Source organism: Protopterus annectens, chromosome 9.part0 (assembly GCF_019279795.1).
Source record: "Protopterus annectens isolate FY-2018-M chromosome 9.part0, PAN1.0, whole genome shotgun sequence".
Lineage (NCBI taxonomy): Eukaryota > Metazoa > Chordata > Ceratodontiformes > Protopteridae > Protopterus > Protopterus annectens.
In genome coordinates this window covers 928,206,225-928,232,693 of record NC_056743.1, presented here as the reverse complement: position 1 = coordinate 928,232,693, position 26,469 = coordinate 928,206,225, and the positions used below count along the sequence as shown (strand labels likewise).

The window sequence follows — 26,469 nt, the reverse complement described above, 5'->3', positions numbered from 1 at the left end:
GTAATAAAACACAATCTTAAGAGCAGCTTTTATGCAAAACTTAAACAATTAATCAGTTTATTAAACAAAAAAATCAAGTTAAATTAAATATTTCCAATTGCATTCTATATTTAAACCAGAAGATGTTAAAGTGCCATACTTAAAAATAAATAAATAAATAAATAAATAATATATATATATATATATATATATATATATATATATATATATATATATGTGTGTGTGTGTGTGTGTATAGTCTCTTTCTACAATAATCTGCCTTTAAGTAAATTATCTTCACCAATTTTCACACCATTTGTTCCAAAATGGTATCCAGCAACAATGACGCATCACTTTGATGGTATTGTTTAAAGTGTAAAGCTATGGGGCTCTCTAACCACTGTTTTTTTATATCTCTAATATGTTCTTGTAACCTGCATTTTAAGACTGCTTTGCCCTGCCCTATATAAAATAAATTACATGGACACTTAAGGGCATAAATAATGCCTTCTGTAACACATGAAAATATTTTATTAGGATTAAACTTCAGATTATTTGTTTTTTGAAAGGAACATAAAATATATCTACAACTAAAACAATTACCACAGGGAAAGGTACCCACCAAGGAATTAATACCTGTATCCATTTGAATACTAGGGAGAATAAAACAACTATGGACAAGCATATTCCCTAAACTCCATTCATCAGTATTAGAAATCAGAGGGCTATTAAGTGTTAAAAAATTTTTTTTTATTATTAAAAACCTCCAATAATATCTAAAGTTAATAAATTTATCACTAAATATACTGTAAGCTGTTACAAAATAAATATTCCTCTTATTTTTGTCAGGTCGTTTACCATTACTCGGAGCATTTAATTTCTTGCTAGGTTCTGTACACACTTTTGACAGCAAGCCACCGTCTAGCCAGCTGTTAATTTACAGTTAGACAGCAAAGACTCAGTGGCCTGAATAATTTGGGAAGGCATAATTAAGTTTCTTCCTCTTGATTCTGAACAAAGTAAAAGCACAGTCTAGTAGAAGATAAAGGCTACAGTGTCTGTGTCTTTTAAGTGAGAAGTGCATAGTAAAAATACATATAATCATCTTACATTTTAGTTTACTTATACAGTAATACATGAAATTTAAACATTTTAAATGCAGACAGTGACTAACCCTGACTAATTCAACAACACAGATCACTAAATCTTACAATCTGCACTACACTATTTTGTTTGGGGGGACTTATAAGCACTATTCTGTTTTTGAAGCAGCCTTTGGAATCCGATTAGGGTATGTATAGCTGTCCAGAGCTAGTATGCAAAAAAGAAAAAGTTCACATTTTACACACCAAACGGGGTATAAGCAGGGTGACGTTCTAAGCATCAGTATTTTGTGTGGGTTACAGGAGGCAAAGTTTTCATCATGAGAAGGATGTCAGTGCTTCTCAGAAAATAGGCAACGCATGCTGTTTTTAATATAATTTGGAAAGGAGACTTGGGCATGAACTTGGATGTTTCGTGTAACTGAGCTATAAAGATTGTCAGCATATCTTGAAAGATGTGTCTGTTTTAGATGATGATGATCATTATTCCATAGTCTGTGGTGATTTTATTATGGTTTTGCTTGGCTGCATGACTAAAATGTGACATAGCAGTGACTGTTAAAAAGTGTAATTCCAAAGCTGTAATCACCCACCCACATACATATCAAATCTAGAAACTTAATGTAGGACATCCTAATTATTTCTTCCCCCTTACATTCTCCAGTGTAGAGTCTAGCTTGAGAGGTGGTGGGCTGCATCCTGACAGCCCTGCTACTTACATATACTAACTTTGAGATTAGTGACCCCTATAGAAAGAAAAATTCTTCAACATACAACTATCTCAATGTTCGTATATGTTAACAAAATACTTAAAATATCATTGTCAAATGGATTTTTTCTAGTAGAATGACTTCAGATATTGTTTTTAAGCAAGTTAGGCCAGAAAATATACTTGTGACATGTAGTTATTGGTCATTTTGCATTGACAAGCCAGCCATTTTTTAAACTAGCTAAAAATGAGTGAAAATGGTTACTCAGTAAGTGTGAACCAATTTTAGTGGGAGTTTTAGATAAATTAGTTTATTAAAACAAATTTAGTGACTTTCTTATCTTAAAGGTAATGGTATTAGCAATGAGTCTCGCAGCTAGTGCAGAAGGTTAAGGCTTTGACATAGTTCCTATATAGTACTTGGTAGAGGATTTGATTCCCTCATTTCTCATTTCCGTGCTATGTGACCATCAGTAAATAAAGTGACATCAATTTAAGGTTGCCCTTGAAAAGGATCTGTGTGTTCAGTAGGCCAACATGGTTAACAAATGGGTATTATTAGAACAGAACATGATTTTGTGTTACCTACCTTCTATTAGTAGGGAGAGAGAGTCATTTTAATGCTCAGTATGTTACATTTACCAGACAGTTTTTACAATATCCACAGTGTGTGTGTGTATATTCATTCTTGCAGTAGGCATCTCATTTGTATACGAGCAAACACATTTTGCAGTATAGTATCATAACTGATAGTATTTACATTTTAGCTTGAAAAAGTGGCATGACATATTGCAGCATGCTTATTGAAATGAGTCATATTACTGCCTACGAAAACAAGTAGAAAGGTTACTTAATAAAATTCAGAATATTAAAAAAAATCAAGTTTCAAGAATGTGAGTTATTTAATGATCAATGTTAATTAAATATGGGAGATAAAAGGATACTACCAGGGTATTTTGCTTAGGGAAACAGCAGTTACAAAAGACATGATTTTAATTGTTTGTTTGTGTCTTTTGGCTTTTCCCGGTTAGGGGTCGCCACAACGGAACTCCTTTCTGCTAATGATTAGTAGTTGATTTTTACGTGCCAAGTTACCAGCCCTGATGCACAACATTCAACGAAGGTACGCCCATTCACGCATGTCTCCACGCAGAAGACACTCTAGCTGAGAATCGAACCAGACAGTGTCTTACTGTGAAGCGACAACGCTACCGCAGCACCACCACCGCGGGTCATGACGTTAATGCACGTCAGGAAAAAAAGAAGGGAAAATGTAGGTTGTGAATTGGTTTGTGAAAGTGTAATGAGATCATTAGAAAGTGTAGAAGCATATGTAGGGTGAATGCAAAACTGCTGTTGTATACAGCAGGAATCATGGATAAGTCCTGACCTTTTTGACATAAGATTGAGCAGACTAGTGTTTCTGAACTTAGCACAGGAAAATGAGAGCTGTATTTATTCCAGGTTGCAAAAGGGAGAATTTATGAGATACATATACTGCACAGTCATCCCAGGTAGTAAAATAAAGTTAAATATTTTATATCTCAAAAGGTTGTAGATTTTTGCACTGGGGCATGGATAACCAGTCTGTTTTCATGTCGGAAAAGATTTTTGAAATGCTGTTTGCTATAGTATTTATAACTTTTGATTTGCTGTGCTTCTTGTGTAGGGCCTTAATAATAAAATTAGTGCAAAATAGAGAGTAATAAATTAATGGTAATCATAGAGTATGTATGCATATGAATACATAGACTGAATAGTAACACCAAAGCTGGAGGTGTGTTTCTAACTTACGTGTTCATTTTTTCTGTACCATATGTCTATCTTACTTTATTTTGCAGTGTTTTGTCTTTCGTCTAAAATTTTTAAACACTCTTATTAAATTATCACTTAAGACATAGGTAAACAAGCACACATTCATAGGAAAGAAAACAATGTTAACATTTTTTTCTATTCACATATATTATACATCACATATATTGTCCTCCTTTATAACTATTATCAGTCCATTTTTACATAAATTGCTGCCTTCCCTTAAACCTCTTCCTTCTAAACATTATTCTGCATGTATTGTTCCTACGATTTCCATTGATCTCTCTGTAATTTCCTTCTTCTCTTTTCTAAAGATCCCTCTTCCATATATTTTGTCTCTTTTACAATGCTCAGTAATTCAAATACATTTGTTGTAGACTTTGATTTCCATGTTTTAGTAAATTTTTTTGGCAACTAACAGATTTAAATTTAAAAATGCCTATTATGTCTGGGCCATTCAGATCCTATATCCCAGCTCCAAAGATTTATTTCTTTAGTTACACATATTCCCTCACACAGTATTTCTGATAGAGTACTCTGTGTGAAATTTTTAAAATCTACTAACTCACTACACTCCCAAAACATATGTTCTCTCAGTTGCCTCTTTCTTCGTCATCACAACACCAACATTTGCTATCCACCTGAGGAAAAATTATTTGAAGTCTGCAAAAATATCTATGCAAAGACTTCCAGGCAAAAATACTAAACCTTCTGGGTTTTTCTGCATACTTGGCAGCCATGCACGTCCTTCCATTGTTCCCTTGTAAATTCCTTTTCTAGTTTGTTTTACCAGTGTTTTCTAACTTCCTCTAATTGATTCTTATAGTTATCATGCAATATTTTACATGCCCTATTAATTATCCCTTTTTTAACAGAAGCTTCTGTTTTCGATTCAACTAAAAGTTCTACCAGTATGGAAGGCAGTCTGTAGCCTACAGGCCATACATTTTTTGGCTGGATCCCACTGTATTACGTTTCCTTTTTTAGCTGTTTGCTCCCAAATTCCTTGGTTCCTTTGTCAGTTTTCTCTAGTAAATTCCAACCCCATCTTGCTTATTGCAGTCATCCCTATTGACAAGATGTTCTTTCTCCATTCTTGTGTTGGCTTAGTTCTTAGAATACTTTCTGCTACTTTAAGAATATAATAATCTGTATGAATTTTGTCACTTTTCTTATGGATCTGCATCCAGAATACCTGTCTCTCCTTATTTCTTGAAGTGTCTCCCGGCTTCATCATCATCTGTTTCCACTTTAAATTATAACCTTCTACTTATGTTGTGTATGATCCTTAACTGTGTAGCTCTAAAATATCCCTTCAAATCAAGTAATCATATGCCACCTTGTTCTGTTGGAAAGATCACGTTATCCCACTTAACTCTTGCCCTCCTCCCTTCTCAGATAAATTCCTGCAACTCTGTATTATTGTCCATAACTTCTCCACTGGTTGATAAAATATGCTTGATTTCTGTATAAAACTAAAGAGACTAAAAGTATTTTCAATTCTTGTATCTTACCATCCGTATCCATAAACACAAGCTTCCATTTTCTGAGTTTTTTTTGTATTATCACTAGTTTAGTCTCTATACATATACCCTTATCTGCTATAACAGAAGCCTTTTTAATCCATACAACGAAATATTTCATCTTATCATGTTCCCATAAATGTGGGTGTTGATGAGCCAATTCATGTTTTGGTACGTGATTTATGACTATAGCCTTTGCTTTATCTTTATTAATTTGTATTTCCTGAAAAGACTTGAAATTGTTTTAAAATGTTCCACAACATTGTGATATCCTTATCTGGATTTATCAGGTACAAAATAATATCTGCAAATAAAGCCAACTTTTCATGATTACTATACCAATTATATCCTTGCATTTCTGTGACCCTTACTTTCTTTGCCAGTGGTTCTAAATATAAAGCAAATAAAGGGAAAAAAGGGCAACCCCTGCTTGTTTCCTCAATTCAGACTAAATTTATCAGAGCGGAACTCTCCCATTTTAATTCTTGCCTCTGATCCTTCATATGTCCTCTTAATTAACCTTATTGTGTCAAAGAAAGCAGATGTGTCCATTGCCCTACTCGCAAAATCCTAGCTTTCTCTGTTGAATGTTTTCTTTGCATCAAGACCCACCAACAACAGTGGTAATTTTCTTACATTCTGTTGCTTCTGGATCATCATTTTTCTGTTAATGCTGTCAGGTTTTTGTCTCCCCTCCAAAAAACACATTGATTCATATCTTTCAATTTTGGCAACACTTACCATTCTTTTACCTAGTATAAATGTAAACACTTTATAATCATCGTTTAAAACTGAAATGGGTCTAAATTAAGCTGGGTCTGACAGGTCTTTACTGTCCTTGGGTAATATAGTTACCACAGCTTTCTTCCAAGTTGTTAGTTCTTCCCCTCCTTTTAAAATACTGTTAAGTAAAATCTTCCCTATCTTTATCACTTTCTTCCTTCCTAACTTCCAGACGTCCACAGAAATGCCATCTGTTCTTGAAGACGTTCCTGCATGTTGATTATACATCACCATTTTTATCTCACCTCCACCTATCTTAACTGATAGTTGTTAATCTTCATCTACCTGTAACTTTGGCATAATTAAGTCTTCCATAAATACTTACCTTTGTGCTGTTTTTTTAATTTCCACATTTCGCTGCTTTATATTAACTTTCAAAAAATTCCAAAGTTTCTCTTATACCTCTACATGATCCGAAGTTATTTTTCTTGTTATAGTCTCCATAAGTTTGGTGACAACACTTTCTACTTTCTGTTGTTCAAGTCGATGTGCTGAAAGTTTTTGTGCTCTGGAATTATCAAAACATAGTTGCTCGACAGTAGTCTTTCTAAACTCATGTATATTATCCAAATTCTCTGTTTTCTCTTTAGTGCTTTGCACTTGCACCACTTCTTGTTCTTTCAGATCTCCCTTATTCTAAAGTGCTTTAATCTTTGTCAGCCCCTTTAAATAATTCCTGTTACTTAATAACCAATCTCTGTCTCTTTTATTTCTCCCCTGTTTTTAAAAGCATTGTTCTGTAGTCTGCACACTGTAGTAAACAAGAGCAGGTCTATATCACTGCATCTTAAAGACCAGAAAGCAAACAGCTTTAAGATCGAAAATGCTGTTCATCGAGGTGTTTATTGTGAGGTCGCGGTACAGTGAAGATCGGAAAATTTTCCATTTCCTCACTCTATTACGATCTCAGAGTTGGCATATATAATTAGTGGGGGTGTGGTGGGGTGCACAGCCTCCACAAGAGTTATTTTGATGAACAGCATTTTCGATGTTAAAGCCATTCGCTTTTCATTTCAGTTTGTTGATATAGACCCGACAACAGCACTCACAGTCACAGTACTAAGTAAAATTCACTTGTCCAAATACTGATAGAAAATCCAATACATGCCCTCTGTAAATCAAGCAGAAACATGTTAAAATAGCGTAAATAAGCATTTACTTAGAGATTCTGTTGTCAGAAAAGTGCAATTGTATATGTAAAGTTACCATTGCAGTGGGTGTTCAAATGACAACTACTATAGCAGCCGTAGCTACATTGGGTATATCCTGCATATAGGATATGACAGCTGGCCAGCCTCCAAAGCTTCAGGGCACCTTCCACTTACCGAAATCATCAATCAGCTTGACCTGAGCTTACTAAAAAGACAGGTTTGAGTGCCAAGCCCTTCAAAGTTTTCATGCCAACAGAGTTAGGCAGGCTGAGCTCTGAAAAGAAAATGCCAGGAACAACAAAAAATAAATGTCCACACCCAGGCATAAACAGCACACCAAAAAACAAGGGGAATGGAGGGAAAGAGTGGATACTGCAGCAATGATCATCTGAACATCAACTGTTAGTTATGGTAAGTTTACTTACACAGCTGTTCTGTTTTCATCACATTGAAGCACTGCTGCAGTAGCCTTAGATATATGGGTATATTACCCTAGCTTAGTACATTTGGGAGGTGGAAGGAGAATGGTCCTAGCAAAGCCTGATCTTGACCAAGAGAAGGAATCAAGCTTGTAATGCTTTGTAAAGTATGTACAGTGGACCAAGTTACTGCTTCTAGAATGCTTCTTTCTCTTTCCAAAACCCATATATGAGGCAAAGGCCTTGGTGGTTTGGGCTTTAACTCTACCTGTAATAGTTTTGTTGTGGTGAATATAACAGAAGTTAATAAACTGAGAAAACCATATGGAAATAGTCTGCTTTGGCACAGTTTGTCCCTTCCTCTTACCTTCAAAGAAATGAACAGTTGATCCAAAGATCTGAAATATTTTGTTCTGTCAACATAGTATCTGAGTTACTGTGGGCATCCAAGGTATGGGCTATCCTTTCTCACTCATTTTTAGATTCAGGAAAGAAAACATGGAGATGAATTGTTTGGCTTGATGTAAACCCGAATACCACTTTAGGCATAAAAGAAGAATCAGAGGTAAAGAAACCCCATCTCTGTGGAAAACGAGATAGGGTTGACTCGCCATAACAGCCTGCAAGTCATATGGCCTTCTTACAGAGGTCAGAGCAATCAGTAAAACTATTTGCCCTGTTAACCTCAAGTCAGCCAAGTTAGCTAGTTCAAATGGAGCAACTGTTACTTTTTCTCTAAGGCCTCTTATGCAAAACCTCTCTAAAAACATTTTGACATGAGAAGACATTGAAAGAGGAAGATCCATGGACAGATGTGCTGAAAAGGCTATTAAATGAACCTTGATGTAGGTGTAAGAAAGAACATAGGATAGTAACGCTCACAAATATTGTAAAACCAGAGAACAACTAGCTCTGAATGGGTAGTGGCTATGTTGTTGGCACCGACTAGAAAACCATTTCCACTTGATAATATATGATTTAATAGTGGTAGACTTTCTTGCTTCCATTAGTACCTGTTACACGTACGCCGTAAACAGGTGCCTAAAAGGAATTCAAAAGTTATCATTCAGGTAGTCATTTTAAGTTGATTGGGGTGGGAGTAAATTGCATACCCCTGATTTTGTGTAAGTAGATTCATTCTTTGAGGAAATTTGTGGTAGTTGCTCCTGCCCATTTCCAAAAGAGGAGAGAACCACTGTTGCTGGGCCTGAAGGGAGTCACCACAGTGATCTTGAAGGAGTCCTGAATCTTCAGAAGTAGCCTAGATATCTGCAGAAAGGGTGGAAGTGTATGCAGGAACATTCCTGTCCAAGGGAAAAAGACATCTGTCGTGTAGACATTCTTGCATGGAGTTTTGGAGCACAGTCTTGCCAGCTGATTAGTCACAGAGGAGGGAAGTAGGTCTACTTGAGGAGCTCCCCACAGATGGATCAAATCTTGGAAGACCCCTCTCCCCCATATCTAGTTTCCATTTGTGAAGGTCTGCCGGTGTGCTACTCAGCTTGTCTAACACAGTTTTACTCTAGTATGTTGTGCAGTGAGATAGTGCTGTGAAGCTATATCCCAAGCTAGTCTACAAAGGAGATACAGCCTGGATCCCCCTTGCTTGTTGATGTACCAAATAACTGTGGCATTGTCGGCAACAACTTGAAGAGGTCCCAGGGAACAAAAATGATTCAGAGAGTTGAATAGCAACTATTTTGTATTTATCTACATGCATTTGTCCTTTGTGTCCTACACCTTGCACTTTTAACCTTCCTAAAACTTCTCTCCAAGCAAAGTCTAGTCTGTCTGTGATGACTGACTGCTTTGTAACAGTGAAAGAGAAGGAGAGACCAAGATTTAAGGATATTTGCCATCTCCACCAAGGGTTTCTCTTCTGACAAACCCCAGCATAAGGATTTGAAGAGGCAAAGGATGTTGGTGCTGGGACCAAAGAGACTGCAGGTACCATTGTAGATTTCTCATGTGGAGTCTTGTCAGGGTATCATGAGAATCACAGATGCCATGAGATCCAAAATCCTGATATATTTCCTTGCGGTGATTGAAGTCTGAGCAGAAACCTTAGAAATAAATCTAGATGTATATGTATTTTTCTGCTGGAAGAAATGCTCTTTGAATTGAGGTGTCTCACTGACACCCCAGCAACACAATCCTGTTTGAAGGAGTCAAAAATAAGACTTGTGAGTATTCTTTTGGAAAACCAGTCTGTGTAAGAAATATCTTAACTAAGTGAAAAATACCTGACACTTTGAAAAAGACTCTGCAAAGATAAGCAAGTTGTCCAAATCTGGAAAAATAGCCTGTAGCCTACAGTGAGCTATAACTGAAGCTAGAGACTTTGTGAACACTTTTGTTTCAGTGGATAGTCCTAAAGTTGAAGTAGATAACTGTTACTGTGATCCAGAAACAGAAAACCTTTAGAAATGCCTGAAGTCTGAATGAATAGGGGTGTGATGATATGCATCGTTTAAATGTTCTGTTAGCAGTAAACTTGAATGAGGAGGAACAGGTAGCACATTGTGATGTGGTATCATTTTGAGGTTGGGCACTATCACAAACAGGTTTAGGAAAGAAAGATCTATAACTGGTCTCTAAGCATTTTTTTTTCTTTAGCACTAAAAGCATCATTGAATAAAAACATTTCCCCACCTAGGGAGAAGGAACTGGTTGTATAACTCCCTGTGGCAGCATTTGATGAAGGACAGGTGGAAATAAGAGTCTGGTTTGGTGGATGAGGAATTACTCCTGGAAAGGATGAATTAGAGACTGTGGAAGGGAAGGGGGTAGCTGGGGGTTTGGGGGAGCATGGTCCCTTGAAAAGTCATTCTGACTTTTTTTGGACCGTCTTTGGTATTGGGGGTTTGCTCAAATCTTTTTGGAATCCTGTTGCCATTTCTTTTTAAATATCTGTTTACCTGCATTTTGTTGAGACTTTTTTTTTTTTGCAAAACTGGATGAGGGGATTAGAGAATCCAATAGGAATTTTGGAAAATGAGGACTGAAAATCTTACAAATACCTATATCAACTTTTCCCTTTCATCACACTTTTTTATCACCTCTGAAGCATAGGAACCGAAAACTAAATCTCTATCCAAGCGAGTATTTAAAATCTCATCTGGGAGGGTCTGAGAATGCAGACAGGCAAACCTCCTCAAAAGAGTACCGGTGGCCATAGCCCTTGAAGAAGTATCAACTGGGCCGTGCACACACTTTAAACAATTAGTAATGACTTGTACAAACTGAGAAAACTAAATTATTTAAAACAGATTTTTCCACACAAGAAGAAACTGCAGACAACACATTCCTTATACTTTCACAGTTATTCAGAATAAACTTTGATATATAAGCCTGACAATTCAGAATTCTGATTATCAGCACTGGAGAACCATTCCCCATACTTAACAATACTCTTCCCGTCCTTATCAGAAAGAGTAGGATTGGTGATCACTGGTAGGGGCTGTAGGCATGGGAAGGAGTTTTCTCTTAGATGACCTGTGCTGTAGGCGCAGATTGAAAAGTTGCATGATTAGCACTGTCATCACAAATGAATTATCTGATTAACCAATAAATAATGTTTTGGAGAACTATACTTAGTTTTGTCTATGATCCTGAGTACAGAAACAAAACTTTATTTTTTGCTCAAGCTGGATTCAGAGCTGTCATATCAGTTTGTTTATTTCCCTTTAAGTTGAATCCTGTGATGAAAGGTTTTCTATTCCCTAGAAATATTTGGTCAGCTCAGATTTTATGTGAAGCTTGTACCCATTTTCTAGAAGACATACCCTGTTCTCTCCTTTGCTTTTGGTAGGAAATGACTAGCAATCATCAGTTAGACTATTTTAAATTGATTATCGTTGGCATAACTTTCTACCATTATGCACCCAATTGGCCAGTGGCTATTTCAGTAAAGGGTCATTTTACTTTTGGTGCAGGGTCACTGTCTCACATACTATTTTCAAGAATGTGGCTATTGCTTGCACGTCTGCTTTCCCACTTGGTCATTTCTGTGTACTGTTGTCAGATTTGTTTTTCTCAGTGCTTTTTCCTGTTTTACTTGCAAGCTGTCAATTCTTCCACTGTTAAGAGTAACCCATTTTTCCTCTTTCCTGGTGAGAGCTGTCTGGTGGGGGTGAGCAGTATTTTATGCCATCATGGCATTTTAGTGATGGGGGCATATTTGTTGTTGGTCAAATCCTGACCTCTACTGCTGGTATGAGAATCCACATCACCTCACGGGCATTCAGTGCCTTTCCCCCTCATGTACCTGCTTCTGCACACACACATTTGTAAACACCGCCATCATCTGCCTGGGGTCATGAAACCCATTTGTCTCTGGTCCTGTTGCCCTTGATGTCATACAAGCTTCCACTTACACAAGTGCACAGCTGGCCTGCCCCATCATCTCCCTTCCCTAGGATGGGTTAGCTGGCATAATCCACTCACTCCCTCTCTTCTCTGCCTGACTCTTACCATGCTTGAGCCATTCCTTATACTTATGTCAACCGAGTCATAGTCAGAACTTTATCCCGTCTGTGTAGAGCCATGCTTATATTTCCTAAATTTAACAAGTATTACTGTGTCAGTCATTCACTTCTCCCCTTTAGAAGCCATACTTCCTTTCCATGTTCAGTACGTCATGATTCTGCCTTTTAAACCTTTGATCTCTTGACCTCTATTGCTTGGAGTTTTTCCTAACTGTTGCTCATTTTAGAGGGCCTTTTGAAATAAGAGGCAATACATGTCATTTCATTGTTTTATACTTTTGATTCCTGTGTAATAGCAGTTTTCTTCTTGTGGATGCAGCAATCCATGTTCTCTGTGGGGCAGAACTGGGGAGCACGTTCTATATTGGTATAGGGAAGCTACTGCATGTGCTGGCAGGGAATACCCAAGCTGGAGATCTTTGAAATAATTGCAGCAAGAGGACTTTCAGAAAGGAGATTCCAACTGTTGCTCCTCACAGAGGACTATTTTAAAGATCAGCTGATACAGTAAGCATTCACTTATTTGCTGTTTACATTAGGTGAATGAATAAGTCTGTTTTTTTGTCTGTAATTTGCGGGTTAGATTACAAAAAAACTGTTCTGATCTGTACATGGCTAAGTAAACAACATTTAAAAATATTGCTTTTTAAATAACTATGATATCTATAATGTATCTTATTTTCCTTAGATGCCCTTCTGAATCTTCTGAGCCAGTTGAGCTCCCTGACGATTTAATGGAGTTTGGTGATGGTAAGTAGCTGTTCTGTTTCAGTAGCTAAACAAAATTACTTATAAAATCAGTAATGCGTTGCAGGTTGAATTTTATCATGACTACATAAGCAGCTTTTCTGTATAACAACCAGTATTTTAAATTATGTTAATGATGTCATGAGGTAGGCTTTCAGGTCAAGGTGTTAGGGCTTTGCCCACCCAAAGAGCTGTTTGCGTGTCTGTTCAACTTAGGAGTGTGTGATCTAACTTGTAACCCCCCCCCCTTGTCAGTCTGCTGTTGGGTTCATCTGTAGCTCATGGCATCCCTCATTGGCAAATGAATGCCAGCAGCTGAAAATTCTTTGTGCAGGTGTTGTCAAAATGCTTCCACACATTGCTGCACATCTCTGCTGGAGTCTCACCAGAAGGCCTGGAAGATGGAAGGACAGACAACACATCAAACTCTCCTAGAGGTATGTCTATCTGAGAACCAGCCCTGCAGTCCCCAAGTATGGCAAGCTAATGCTAAACTACTGAGGGCTCAATTTCATTCTCATCCTCAGCCATGGATTTTAGAGCCCTGTGGGAGGTCTAGCATGAGAGATGCATCCTTTGGTTTAGGCCGTTTTTTTTTTCATTTATTTGTTCAACTAGGTCATGCTCACACCTGACCTAATCTCAGACAGTTTCCTCTTAAGTTACTTGATGGTCATGCTGAATAACAAAGAACCTCCTTCCCATGTCTCCCTACCAGCCCAGCTTTGTTCTTTGACCTAGGTGGAGGAGGGTCCACAAGGTCTTCCTCCAATAGTACTAGTAATGCAGGCCATTTTCTGGCAGAGGTGTTTCTGGTGTGCTGGGGCCTCCTCATTTAAGTGTTGGACTGCACCCTCAGGTAGCATGGCCCCATGTTGGCAGAAGGCCCAGTGAAAGTGTCTTACTCTGTTGTACATATATTACCAATTACAGCTCTAGGTTCCAGCTTACTGCCAAATAAAACCATTTATGTGCCCATCATACTCTGTCTCACTTGAATCAACAGTGCATGAGCTTATTTTTAGCCCCTCTAGAGCTGGTGATGGCGTAGGGAGCTCCTTCCTGCTCTTTTCCTGTGAAGACTCTGGTGACCTCAAGGCTATTATCTCTGAAAAAGAAAAGGAAAATGAATCCTCTCCACCATGCAATTTCTCTCTAGACAACCAATCCTTCATAAAAAATTAAGGTTATGAAGTCCCATGTGAACTGACCTATAGTCCCCATATAATATGCCATCCAGGAAAAGCTTTTCATAATTATCTGAAGTAGTAGTAGGAGTTTTGTGCCAGCCACCCTCAGAGCCAACCATTAAGGATGCCATTTATGCAGTCTTAAAACACTCATACTCTGCTCTTATGGCTGCTAAGAGAATGGATGCTGTCTGTAATCTGCTGGTCAAGTGGATCAACATCCTGACCAGGTATCATCATGCAGTTAATTTTTATTAAGCAATTAATCTTGGCTCATTGCAGGTCCCACAGAGCACATTTTTTCTGACATGTTGCTGTTAGATAAGAAGTCTAAAGCTTTGAACATGGTGGACAAGTTAGATTTGTCCTTTGACATGTTGGGGTTAAAACATTCAGCTTTTTGTCTCCTCTATGAAGATACCAGATACTAAAAATCTTTTCTCTCTTCCTCAGTCTGTGGTCAAGGAAAAAGTGGTTTAGACTGTCTTTATGACATCAAGAATAGGATTCTTGTGGCCTGTTGTAGTATTTAATTGTGATGTAGCTTTTGTAAACTCAGGACTGCTCCTGCATAGAAAGAACCTGTGAGGCTGCCATTTCTAAAAGAAAATTCATACAGTTCATCTCTTTCATTGGGAAGTTTTCTTTGGCCCTATAGAGGAACTGATAAATGACATTTTAAAAAGGAAATAGACACTGTCCACTACAAATTAGTTCATTGATGTTCTTTTCACCCTTTCCACCTCATCGTCCTGGCAAATCTCATGAAGAAGCCTCCTCACAGATTGAGGAAGACAATCAAATATTACATTCTTGTGTCAGTGCAGAGTTGGCTAGATTAGATTACCCATATAGATTGCATCATATGCACAGATGACGTAGTCCTGACTTCATTGTAGGACTTCATGGGAAGGATCAGTTCTGTAAATTATTCCAAACTGGAGAACCATCACCAAGGGCCAGTAGGCTCTGGACATGATCTCAGCCACCTGTGTGTGAGCGCTCTTTGGCTGTCTCACAAAAAGAGCTGCTCAGAAAGGCTAAGCTGTATTTGCATGGTCCACATTCCTCTGAAAGAGGCCATAGAATTTATCTCTCCTTTTGAATGAGTCTCTGAAGAGTTCTGCTTATGTCTGTTTCTGAATGGGATTAGAGGATTTTTATCCCATTCTGGACTTCCTTGACTTCAGCTAACATAAATGGTAAATCAGTTTCTGGTTGATGTGTCTTAGAGGGTCATGTCTGTGCCATGGCAGTGTGTCTGCATGTTGGTAATAGTGGGCAATTTCTGGCACATTGCTTAGGGTATGCAAAGAATGTTTGTTCACTCTTCTGTGGGTTGGCACCAATTTTAATACACAAGAGTCCTGCCATTTGGTTTTACAGCTGTAGTGTTTATTAAGGTTCTGGCCATAGTGGCTGAAGTGCTATATTAAAAGAATCTTCATGTGTTCTCACACCCGGATGATATGGTCCTGATGAAGGGCTGCGTGCTTTACTGTAATAGATGTTTTTCATACTCAGTGTTGGAGTACTGATTCTTGGGTCTGCCTGCCATGCAAAAGCCTGCAACCATCACAGTTCCCAGAGGCTTTACATCATCCCTAGCTGTCAGACATCTGAGGGCTGAAATCTGGACATCAGGGTATAAGAGGGGTGTACGTCAGCACCATCTTCAGTTCTTTCTAGCCGTGCAATCCAGTGAGCTATCCGTTTTATCTAATGCTTGCAGCCTATCAATTGGCTCATTTTCTCCAGTGTTTCCTACATCTTGCTTTCAGATTAGTTCCCCACTGGGGAATATTTCTTCTAACTAATGATGTTAAGTTGTCAATCTCGCCTTCATTCTTGCTAGATCTCGTTTGGATGGGTTCGGAGCCGATCCTCGGCTCCGACTCGGCACTTGCTAAGCTCGAGAATCACTTTTACCAGCTCGAGGCAGCCCCATATCCCATGATGCAAGGCAGTAATTACCCAGATCTCGTTTGCCGCTTCGCTAATGAGGTCATCCTTTTTACCAGCTCCTGGTAAGTGATATTTTTCTAGCTTTTTGTCAGGTTTTAAGAGCCTAAAACCCTAATTGTTGGTCCTTTTAGTATCCATTCTATCCTCAGTGTACTTTCACTTAGCTCCATACCACTTTTTGTCCTAGTTCTTTAGTTTAGTTTTTCGGGCCTTAGGCCTTTCCCACCCTCACAGTTCCTGTCAGGATTCCCTCAGGTGTGTGTGTGTGTTGTCACTCTACTTAATAACTAATTTTGTTAGTTATTATTAATATATTTTTAGTTGTTAGTGTCTTGGTTGGACTGATTGGTGTGTGTGAGTGTTTAAGCACCTAGATATGTCCAAAGATACTAGGGTCTCAGGTTTCAAGAAGTGTGACTCGTGCTGTCAGAAGATGTCTCTGACAGATGGTCACACTTCTTGTATTTATTGCCTGGGACCCCTACACCTGCAGGACTCCTGTGCTATATGTCATTCTTTCAGCCAGAGAGTCCTGCAGGAACGTAGAAATAAGTTGATCCTTAGGGGTCTACTTAAACCAGAGAGCTCCCCGGCTAAATTCGGCTCCGGGAAGCCCTCTAAGCCACCCAAGACCCAGGCTTCGGTGTCCAAGTCTGTGGTCTTGGTTCCGACTCCGCCAGAGTCAACATCAGCTCCGTCCGGAGCCGATCCTTCCTTGTTGGAAGCTTCTGTGCCGGCGCCTATCGGCACCGATACCTTGGCTTCGACACCGGTGTCGGCTCCGTCTGGAGCCAACACCCCAGCGTCGAAGCATGTCTCGGCTCCGGCTGGAGCCGAGATATCTTTGTCTCCTCTCGGAGCCGACAAGTTGTCAGCTCTGCCTGGAGCCGAACATTCCTCGGCTCCGTCCAAAAAGAGGTCTAGATCTCCTTCTTTGGAATCTATTCACTCGGCTCCAGCATCCCCCTTGCTTTCGGAGCGGAGCCATCGGAGCCGATCATCGAGGTCTTCCAGGCTTTCAGACCACGATTTAGAGAGAGTGGTAAGTAGGCTATTAAAGTCACAGGCACTAGCCCAGATGTTCCATAGCCCGTCTCATCAGACGTCAGCTATTATACATCCCCCTGAAATTCCTCCTTCGACTCTCCTACAGAGCTCGGAGCCGGAGATTATTGGTACCGTGACTGCTGCTGCATCGGAGCCGATACCACACTTTTCGGCTCCGTCGTCCTCGACTCCTATCTCCTCCTTGAGACCTTCCTTGGAGGGATCCAGGCATCGGGCTTCCCTGGTTGGTTCCGAGGGGGCGAGTGGCATCGGACCCTTGTCCGACCCCTTTCTCCCTCTCGGAGCTTCGGCCTTGGTGAGCTCGGCCCCGACATCTGCTTCGGAGCCTTCCTTTTCGGTGGGACCAGGGATCCCTGTTTCTTCGGAGCGGGATCTCTCGGCTCTCCCTGGGAGGGGAGCCTTCGAGGTGATGAGGAGTGTGCTAGCCCCAGAGCTTAGCCAGCAGTCGGTTCCTTTAGCTCCTCCCTCTACGGTGCCTGTAGATGCCTCTTCCCGTTCTCTTGCTCCCGGACCCAGAGATCCATCGCCCCAGGTTTCCCCATTGGGAAGAACTTCCTCTTCCGAGGTTTCTCCTGATCCTTCAGGTGAACCCCCGCGTAAGAGGACTTGCAAGAGGAAGCACTTAGACTCCCCTGAGTCTACAACCTCGGATACCGATTTAGATGAGTCGGAGGGGTCCCCAAGATCCCCCTCTGAGGATGTCTCCTTTTCAGACATCCTTGAGCTCCTGAAACAGAGGGGGAACTGGCCCTCCATTAACCCCTCCGAGGATGAATCGGTATACCTGGAGGCCTTTGGATCTCGACCCTCCACCTCCTGGGTGTCTCTGCCTTTTGACCCTCTTATGGAGGTCATAGCTCGAAAGGCGTAGGTATCTCCTGATTCGGTGGAACCAGTCCCTAGGAGACCTTCAAAATTTATTACGGCCCCCGCAGAAAAGCAGTTTCTTACTAAAGGTGTCCCAGTTGATGCCATGGTGGTGGCGGCCGCCACTAAGAAGGAACTTGCAGATCCTTCCGTACCAGTCCATCCTCCTAACAAAGAGTCCAGGACTGTGGACAGGTATGGTAAGCGGATGTTTTCCTCAGCGACCTTTGCTATGCGTTCGCTGAATTATTTATGTCACTTCAGACTTCAAAGGGACATCCTTAAAGAATTAGGTGAAGTAGTACAGGATCCTTCAGCAGCAGGGGCTCAGGAAAAGATTGCTTCTCAGCTGGGAATCCTTAACTCCATAACCAACTCCTCCATGCGGCTCATTTCTTATGCAGCCGATGGGGCGAGTAGAGCTGCAGGCACAGGAGTGCTCTCAGACGTCAGTCCTGGATGCGGCTCTGTAATTTTGCAGACCCCTTTAAGGCGTCCTTCACAAACTCTCCCTTTGATGGGTCAACTTTGTTTGGCCCTCAGGTGAAGGACACGTTGACCAGGTGTGAGCAAGATGGCAAGACTCTTTCTGCCGTAGGAGTCCGTTTCTCCACTCCTTCTAGAACTTACCCCAAAGGTCAGAAGGGAGGGAAAATGTGGTTCCGAAAATCACAAGGAGTCACGCCTGATGCACGTGGCCAGTTTACCCCCAGAGGCAGAGGGGGTAATAATAACAGACGCCGCCCTAGGGGCAGAGGGGGGTCCGCAGAACCAGGGCTCCAGAGAGCCTCTCTCTGACAAGCCCTTCCAGCATCCCTGAGGTGTTGCCCGACTGCCCACCCTTGGAGGCAGTCAGGGGAAGATTGTCGCTGTACCCAGAAGCCTGGCTTTCCCTTTCTCAAGACAAATGGGTACAGTCGATCATATCCGAGGGTTACAAGATTCCTTTCGAGGAAAGCCCCTTCCCTCAAAAAGGTTCCCTTCCAGACGTACCACCCGGTCTAAGGGAAATTGCAAGTTTAGAGGTGTCAGAGCTTCTAAGGAAAAGAGCCATCCAGCCAGTACCAAAAGATCATTTAGAGTCCGGAATCTACTCAAGGTTCTTTTTGGTCCCCAAAAAGACGGGAGACTGGAGACCAATATTAGACCTCAGCAGACTAAACAAGTCTGTCAAAAAGACGAGATTTCGGATGGTCACACTTCAATCGATTTTGCCCTTTCTGGGCAAAGACAACTGGATGTGCTCTATAGACCTTCAGGATGCGTACTATCACATAAAAATCCACAGACGCTCCAGAAGGTTTCTCCGCTTTCGGCTGGGGACCAGTCATTTTCAATTCAGAGCCCTGCCCTTTGGTCTCACTACAGCCCCCAGAGTGTTCACCAAATGCATGGCAGTGGTCACGGCTCACCTGAGACGTCTAGGATTCCAGGTGTTTCCGTATCTCGACGACTGGCTCCTCTCAGCCACCACCAGGCGTCAACTCATCCGATCCAGAGACTACACTCTACGTCTCTGCAGTCAGTTGGGAATTTCAGTAAACTTCGAAAAGTCCTCCTTATTGCCCTGCCAATCTATTACCTTTATAGGCACAAATCTAGACACTACTCGGATGTCAGCAAACCTAACAAGTCAGAGAATCCTAGATATCCGAAACCACGTTCGAATCATCCTTGCCAGCAAAAAGGTACAAGCCAGGCTGGTTTTGAAAGTGTTGGGCCTCATGGCTGCTGCCATCACACTTCTTCCTCTGTCCCGTTTTTACATGCGTCTTCTACAATGGATGTTGTTCACACAATGGTCCTTCCAGCAGCTTCCCATGCGTCACAAGATCCTAGTGACACAGACCTGCAAGAACCATCTATCCTGGTGGATTTCCTCTCCTCTAGTCCATCAGGGCAGACCATTTGTTCCCCGGGCCCCGGTAGCCACGGTCACTTCGGATGCCTCCCTGATCGGGTGGGGGGGGCATTATCAGGGCAGGATAGTCCATGGCACGTGGCAACCGTTTGAATACCACCTGCACATAAATGTCCTAGAGATGGGAGCAGTGCTTTCAACGTTGCAAGCCCTCAGCGACTTTCTTCCCTTAGGAACTATTGCAGTTCACACGGACAACATGTCCGTGGTGTGGTACATCAACAAGCAGGGCGGAACCAAGTCCTATCCCTTGTGTCGAGAGGCTCTCAGACTTTGGCAATGGGCGATCTCCTCTCATCGGTTTCTGGTAGCAACGCATATCCCTGGGAAAACCAACATAATAGCGGACAGATTGAGCAGAGCTATACTCATGCCTCACAAGTGGTCTCTCAAGCAATCCATAGTGGAAGAGATTTTTCAGAAGTGGGGCCCATGCTGCAATCTTTTTGCTACTCCTCTAAACAGCAAATGCCCAGACTTCTTTTCTCTCTTCCCACTTCTGGGCCATCCCCCCAGAGACGCTCTTACCCAAGATTGGCCCCAGGGACTTCTTTATGCTTTTCCCCCCTTTCCATTGATTCCACAGGTACTCCAGAAAGCGTCCGTTTTGAGAGCCAAAATGATTCTCATTGCCCCTTACTGGCCTCGACAAATTTGGTTCCCGTTCCTTCATTGCCATCTCTTGGTGCAGCCTTGGCATCTGGACCCAGTGCCAGATCTTCTGACCCACCAGTCGGGTCAACTGCACCGGTCCGTTCCTTCCCTCAACCTCACAGCTTGGTTGCTCCACTTCCTTCCTTAGCCAGGCTTCCTATGATCTCTAACCCCATTAGAGACATCATAGTAGCTTCTCTTAAGTCCTCTACCAGGAGGATTTACTCTAGTAAGTGGAAACGGTTCTCCCTCTGGGCGAAAGATAAGAACATGGATCCCTTTACTGCCCCGGTTCAGTCAGTCTTGGATTTTCTAGCGGAAATTTTTCACTCAGGTTCTTCCTCTTCCACAGTCAAAGTTCAGTTGGCAGCAATCTCCAACTTTCATGTCGGGTTTGCAGACCACAACATTATGTCCCACAAGTTTTGTAAAGCCTTTCTTAAAGGGGTGTTCCTTCTAAAGCCCCCTGTTAGGGATCCTCCACCACAGTGGGACCTAAATTTAGTGCTGGCATCCTTGATACTTCCCCCTTTCGAACCGGCTGCTTCATGTTCATTAAAGTTTCTTTCTTGGAAGACACTCTTTCTTGTCGCCATTACCTCGGCTAGAAGAGTGTCGGAACTTCATGCCCTATCTGTTCGTTCCCCTTATTTGGTCTTCCACAAGGACAGGGTATCCTTGAGAACCAATCCATCCTTTTTGCCCAAGGTTACTTCTAAGACAAATTTAAACCAATCCTTTGATCTTCCTGTATTTTTTCCAAATTATTCTAACAGGGCGGAACAAAAATTGCATTACCTTGATGTTCACCGCCAACTTAGATATTACTTGGACAGAACGAAGCAATTTAGGAAATCTGATCAACTCTTCCTTTCTTATGCTGAAAATAAAAAAGGTCTCCCTGTTTCTAAAGTGACCTTATCCAGATGGCTATCTTACACCATTTCTGACATTTATCAACTTAGGGGCAAACAACTCAGCTCAAAACCTAAAGCACATTCCACAAGAGGCCTAGCCACTTCTACAGCCTTTCAGGCTAGGCTGCCCTTAGATACTATTTGTGCAGCAGCCTCTTGGGCCACTCCTCATACCTTTGTTTCTCATTACAAATTGGATTTGGCCTCCAGGGATAGGGCAAGCTTTGGTTCCACAGTTCTCAAGAGTCTGTTCCATTGAGCCACCCAGGATAGAGGTGCTAGGGACGCGGTCCCATCCAGCAAGAATGAAGGTGAGATTGGCAACTTAACATTTAGAAGTTATGTACCTACCATAACGTTCCATGTTAGTTTTCTTCTCTCGCCTTCTTTCTTGCGTCCCTCCCTCCTGTCCCCCTTGCCTGGACAGACCTTGATCTCCTCTTTCTCTGGAAGATTCTTCTTCCTTGGACACCAGTTAGTTGGCCTTGATTACCTGGTTTCCCTTTACAGCCTTTTAGGCTAGTTGTTCCTTTTTCCTTAGTGGAAAGTTTTTTGGTAGGCAGTTTTTCCTCTAGATACCAAACGAGATCTGGGTAATTACCGCCTTGCATCATGGGATATGGGGCTGCCTCGAGCTGGTAAAAGTGACTCTCGAGCTTAGCAAGTGCCGAGTCGGAGCCGAGGATCGGCTCCGAACCCATCCAAATGAGATCTAGCAAGAAAGAAGGCGAGAGAAGACAACTAACATGGAACGTTATGGTAGGTACATAACTTCTAATTTTAAAAGGTCAATAATAGCTTGAAGTGTGGGAAGCAAATCCCGCAGAAAATTATCCATTTCTCCCGTTTGTTTTGTTTGGGGTCTCAGCAAGGTGTTTCTAGTTGTCAGTATTGTGCTAAAACTTGCTTCACTTTAAAACCTTAAGTGTATGGCCATATTCCTTACATGAAGTCCTTGGACCCAGCCCCATCTGCTTTTTTACATGCCTCTGCTTCTACTCATTCCTTGTCCAAGAAAAGCAAAGATAAGAAAATGAAGGAGAAGGACTCTTCAAGCAACATGGAACTTTCTGCAACCAAGCCAGATTAGCCAGTGACTCAGTTGTGGTGCCTTTACAGCCATCTTGTCCAATGGCCAATAGGCCTGAGCCCTGTGCCAAAACCTTTTGGGTGGCCACCACGGTAGGAGCCCATATGGTTATATGTACCTCAACACTGTTGTCGGTTGAATACGAAGCTGCTCTGCAGGCTTTTACTTTTGATGTTCAAGTGTTGACTAGTGAGGGAGATGCCTTTACTTTTTCTGTAGCTATGCACAAAGAAACTTAAGGGAACCAGACTGAATCCAGGTCACCTGACTACATGCTGAGGTTTTGCTTTGTAATCCTCAGACCCCTAAACCAAAGAGACAGACTAGCTTGCCCCAGCCTGTGACACAGTCTTCAGTTGCTTCATCCCAGGTTGTGACATAGGACCTACTTAAGATAGCCCAGGAGTTGATGGCATTTAAGAAGTCCAGGGAGCTCAGCCAGCCAGCCACAGATGTCTGCCTCTAAAGATTCTCTTGTTAAAAGAGGGAGAGAGGGAGCTTTCTCTTCAGGAGGAATCGGATTCCTCAGAATCCACAGAAGAGGAAGAGTTGTCTTGCTGAACATCTTCCCCTTCATTCTTTCCTTGACTAAGACTCCAGTGCTACCCTGTCTTCTGAATTCCCCAGAGGATTTATCCTTCTGGGATACATTGCACAAGATGAAGGAGGCATTTAATTGGGAGAGCAAAGAATTGTTTTCAGGCTTAAATTCATTATAGAGAAATTAAGCCTGCCATCTCCCAGACTACTGGTTATTTCCTCCATTCATATTGTTCTATATGTCTTTGATGACATCTCTTTGCACCCTGTTTGCCACCTGCTCCTAGAAAGCCAGATAGTCTTTATAGAGTGCTGGACATCCACAGCTACTTCTACAAGAACCCCCAGGCAGATCCTTTAGTAGTGTCTGCTGAATCTGCAACTAGACATCGTTTGCCTCATGACAGAAAAAATAGATTGTTGGATAGATCTGGCAAAAAGACTTACACTTCTCTTTGCTTTGCTATGAGGGTTCTTAACTGCCAGTTTCACATGTTAAAGTATTTAGAGTCCTTATAAGAATAAATCTTGGCTAAGACAGAGGACATTGCAGACAAGGCCCTACAGAGAGATGTACAGGAGACCGCAAGATCAGGACTCCAAGTATCAAGCCATTCACTAAAATGTGGTTGTGATGCATTAGAATGCATCATGTAGAGCAGCTGCTACAGGTTTTGTCACTTGTAGACATGCAAGGCTGAGAACTTAACCACTGTCTGACCAAGTAAAGGACAAACTCTTTGAAGCCCCACTGGATAAGGAGTTCATATTTGGTCCTCCAGCAGAGAAAGTTTTTGAGAAATTGGACAAAAAGTGGAAACAAATCAAAACTGTGAAAAGTATTTTATTTGTCTTCCACTCCTAGATGCAACAGAAATTACTCTTCCAAACATTTGCCTGTGGCTGCAAGACAACAAAAAGGGGAGGCCTTCCTGGACCAAGAGAATCTAGGTGGCAACCTAAACAATGCCCCAGACCCGAAGGATTCAAGCCCCCTATCCCCCCCCCCAAGAGCAGCTGTAACTATGCACAGCACCCCCCAATACCCAAACCCACATCCTCCCCTTCCCCCTAACATTCAGACTTTCTTCCTTCTTGCATCAGCGGAAATTCATCCCCAGGGATCATTTCATCCTAGATATCATAGAAAATGGCTCTTCCATTCAGTAAAGGGAAAGACCTCCTTACTAGGGATACCAAAGCCCCTAAAAGATGAAGAGGGTCTTCTACCCCCATCTTACTAGGACTTCTACAGCCAGGGTCCATTCATCCAGTCCCTGCAGATGAAGAGGGCATAGGATTTTACTTGAGGATCTTTCTAGTCCCAAGAAATGAAGGCACCTAGAGACCAGTCTTAGACTTATCAGAGTTAAGTACGTTTCTGTACATTCCCAAATTCAGAATGCTAATCCTACAAAAACTGTTGCCCATGGTCTTTCAAGGAGCCTGTATGATTACCTTAGACCCGAAAGATGCCTACTTTCACATTCCTATAGCAAAGGAAGGACAGGAGATATCTTCAGTTTGTGGCAGCATGATTACACTACCAATTCTGTGCATTTCCATTTGGTTTATCCACTGCTGACAGAGTTTTCACCACATGTCTGAACTCCAGTCATAGCCCATTGCAGAGCCTCAGGGATGCACACTTACCTGAATGATTGCCTCATCCAAGGAAAATCCATCCTGGATCTCCAAGCAGCCCTGCAAGTCACCATGGACTACTATTAGAAGGTAAATCTCACTCTAAACCTCTGCAAGTCACAGCTTCAGCATCAGAAGAGAATCTTCTTTCTGAGTGCATTGACAGATTCACTGTAAGAAAAGACCTTCCTACCCCCAAAACAAGCTTTCTTCCTGACAAACTGTTTGCACAGTCTAATGTTAAAGTAGACAGTCTGTGCAAGGGAATACCTAAGGAGCTTGGCATACTTGGCATCCTGCATCTAGATGGGTCCCCTTCCAAGACTGCACATGAGAGAATTCCAGTGGTTTCTAAAAAAATGGGAACAACATTCACAACCCATGGGAACCCTAGTGCCACTTCTCCCCTGCCTAAAATAAGAACTACTTTGGTGAAAAGACACCATCCTGCAAAACCCATTGGGGAACTTCTCTACCAGAGAAAGAACAGAAAAAATAACCATCACCTCAGACAGTTCAGACATAGCCAGGGGAGCACACTTAGGGCCCCAAGAAGGTGCAAGGTATTTAGACCCCAGAGCCAAGAAGATTGCACATCAATCAGAAAGAAGTACTGGAATTTTTTTCTAGCTTTAAAAACTTTTCAAAGCAGCCTGAACCCAGGAATACTGCAGATTTGGTCAGGCAATGCTACCGTTATGGGACTCATTCCTATCCCTCTGCAGTGTGGCAATCAAGATTTGGCTCTTGGCACAAGAATTGCTACTGACACTGATCGCATCCTACATCCCGGGCCAGAACACCACCATAAGTAGACTCTGTGAATATGGTCCTATTGGATCCCAGTCAGTGTTGTGCTAGTTACTTATAAAAGTAATTTACTATTATTAGTTAGTTTTAAGTGAAAATAATATATTACTAGTACTATTCTAAAAAGTAATATCTTACTATTACTAATTACTAACTAAAGTAACTAGTTGCTGAGTTACTTTTACATAAGTATAGTTTATCAATTCATTTACTCACACAGTACTTGTGTGTGAGGAATACATGCTTACTGCACATGAATATGAGTGTATTAAAGTTGTATACACGGTGTTACAGTAATGATGAGTAGCATTTTATAGTTTACAAAGTCCCACACACTAGTCTTTATAGTCAGAGTCACAATATAATACTTAAACCATGATACGCACAGCCAGCAACACAAGACCCATAAGTTACAACCCATCAAAATTTCAACAACGTACATTAGGCTAATCTGCTAAAACCAATGCTGAGGGCACAAACATGCTTACAGAAAATGTCATATAGGTCTAACAAGACTGTTAACACAACAAAGTCAACCAAAATAGCACTTTATATAACTTTTCACAATGACTACACATTTGTGCTGGCTCGAAGAAGGAGCAACTTTTCAGTGTTTGTTGGTGAGTCTGTTTCTTCTTGCAGCCAGCACTTGTCCACCAAGACCTAATAGGCATTCAGTGGATGCACTAGATGGCAGAGCTGTATTAGTGTTCAGAAATATCTTGACTATAGGGTAACTGTTGAGAGAAGATATTTCTCTGGAAGGGTCAGCCAGATACATGTCCATATGAGAAGATATGCTGACATTGGCTGGCATCGACTCTTTGAAGCTGAAGAAGCTGTCTTCAGCAGTTAATGCAGAAACTTCAGATGACCCACTTGCAGATTCATCCAGTTTCTGCATAGCATCAAGGAGCAGAGCCTTGCCTCCGGGTTTCTGCTCTTCACTGTCCATCTGTCGCAGATGGAACTGTGGATGCACTATGCTAGCCAGAATGAGCTCTTCACACTCCAGAAAGTGATTGAACTGAGCCTCAGTGCCTTTAAGAAGTGTCAGCTAGCGGCACAACAAGCTTCACAGATTGCCTGA

At 41.6% G+C, this 26,469-nt stretch overlaps 1 protein-coding gene across 2 annotated transcripts in view; it reads left to right on the top strand.

Moving 5' to 3' along the window:
- LOC122811674 (zinc finger CCCH domain-containing protein 10-like) overlaps positions 1-26,469 on the top strand; it is a 3,783,075-nt gene that overhangs the window by 3,598,095 nt on the left and 158,511 nt on the right. For both annotated transcript variants that reach the window (XM_044083671.1, XM_044083670.1), the window contains one exon: positions 12,655-12,716. In XM_044083671.1, the coding sequence (XP_043939606.1) occupies positions 12,655-12,716 (62 nt within the window). The remainder of the gene's footprint in view (positions 1-12,654; positions 12,717-26,469) is intronic.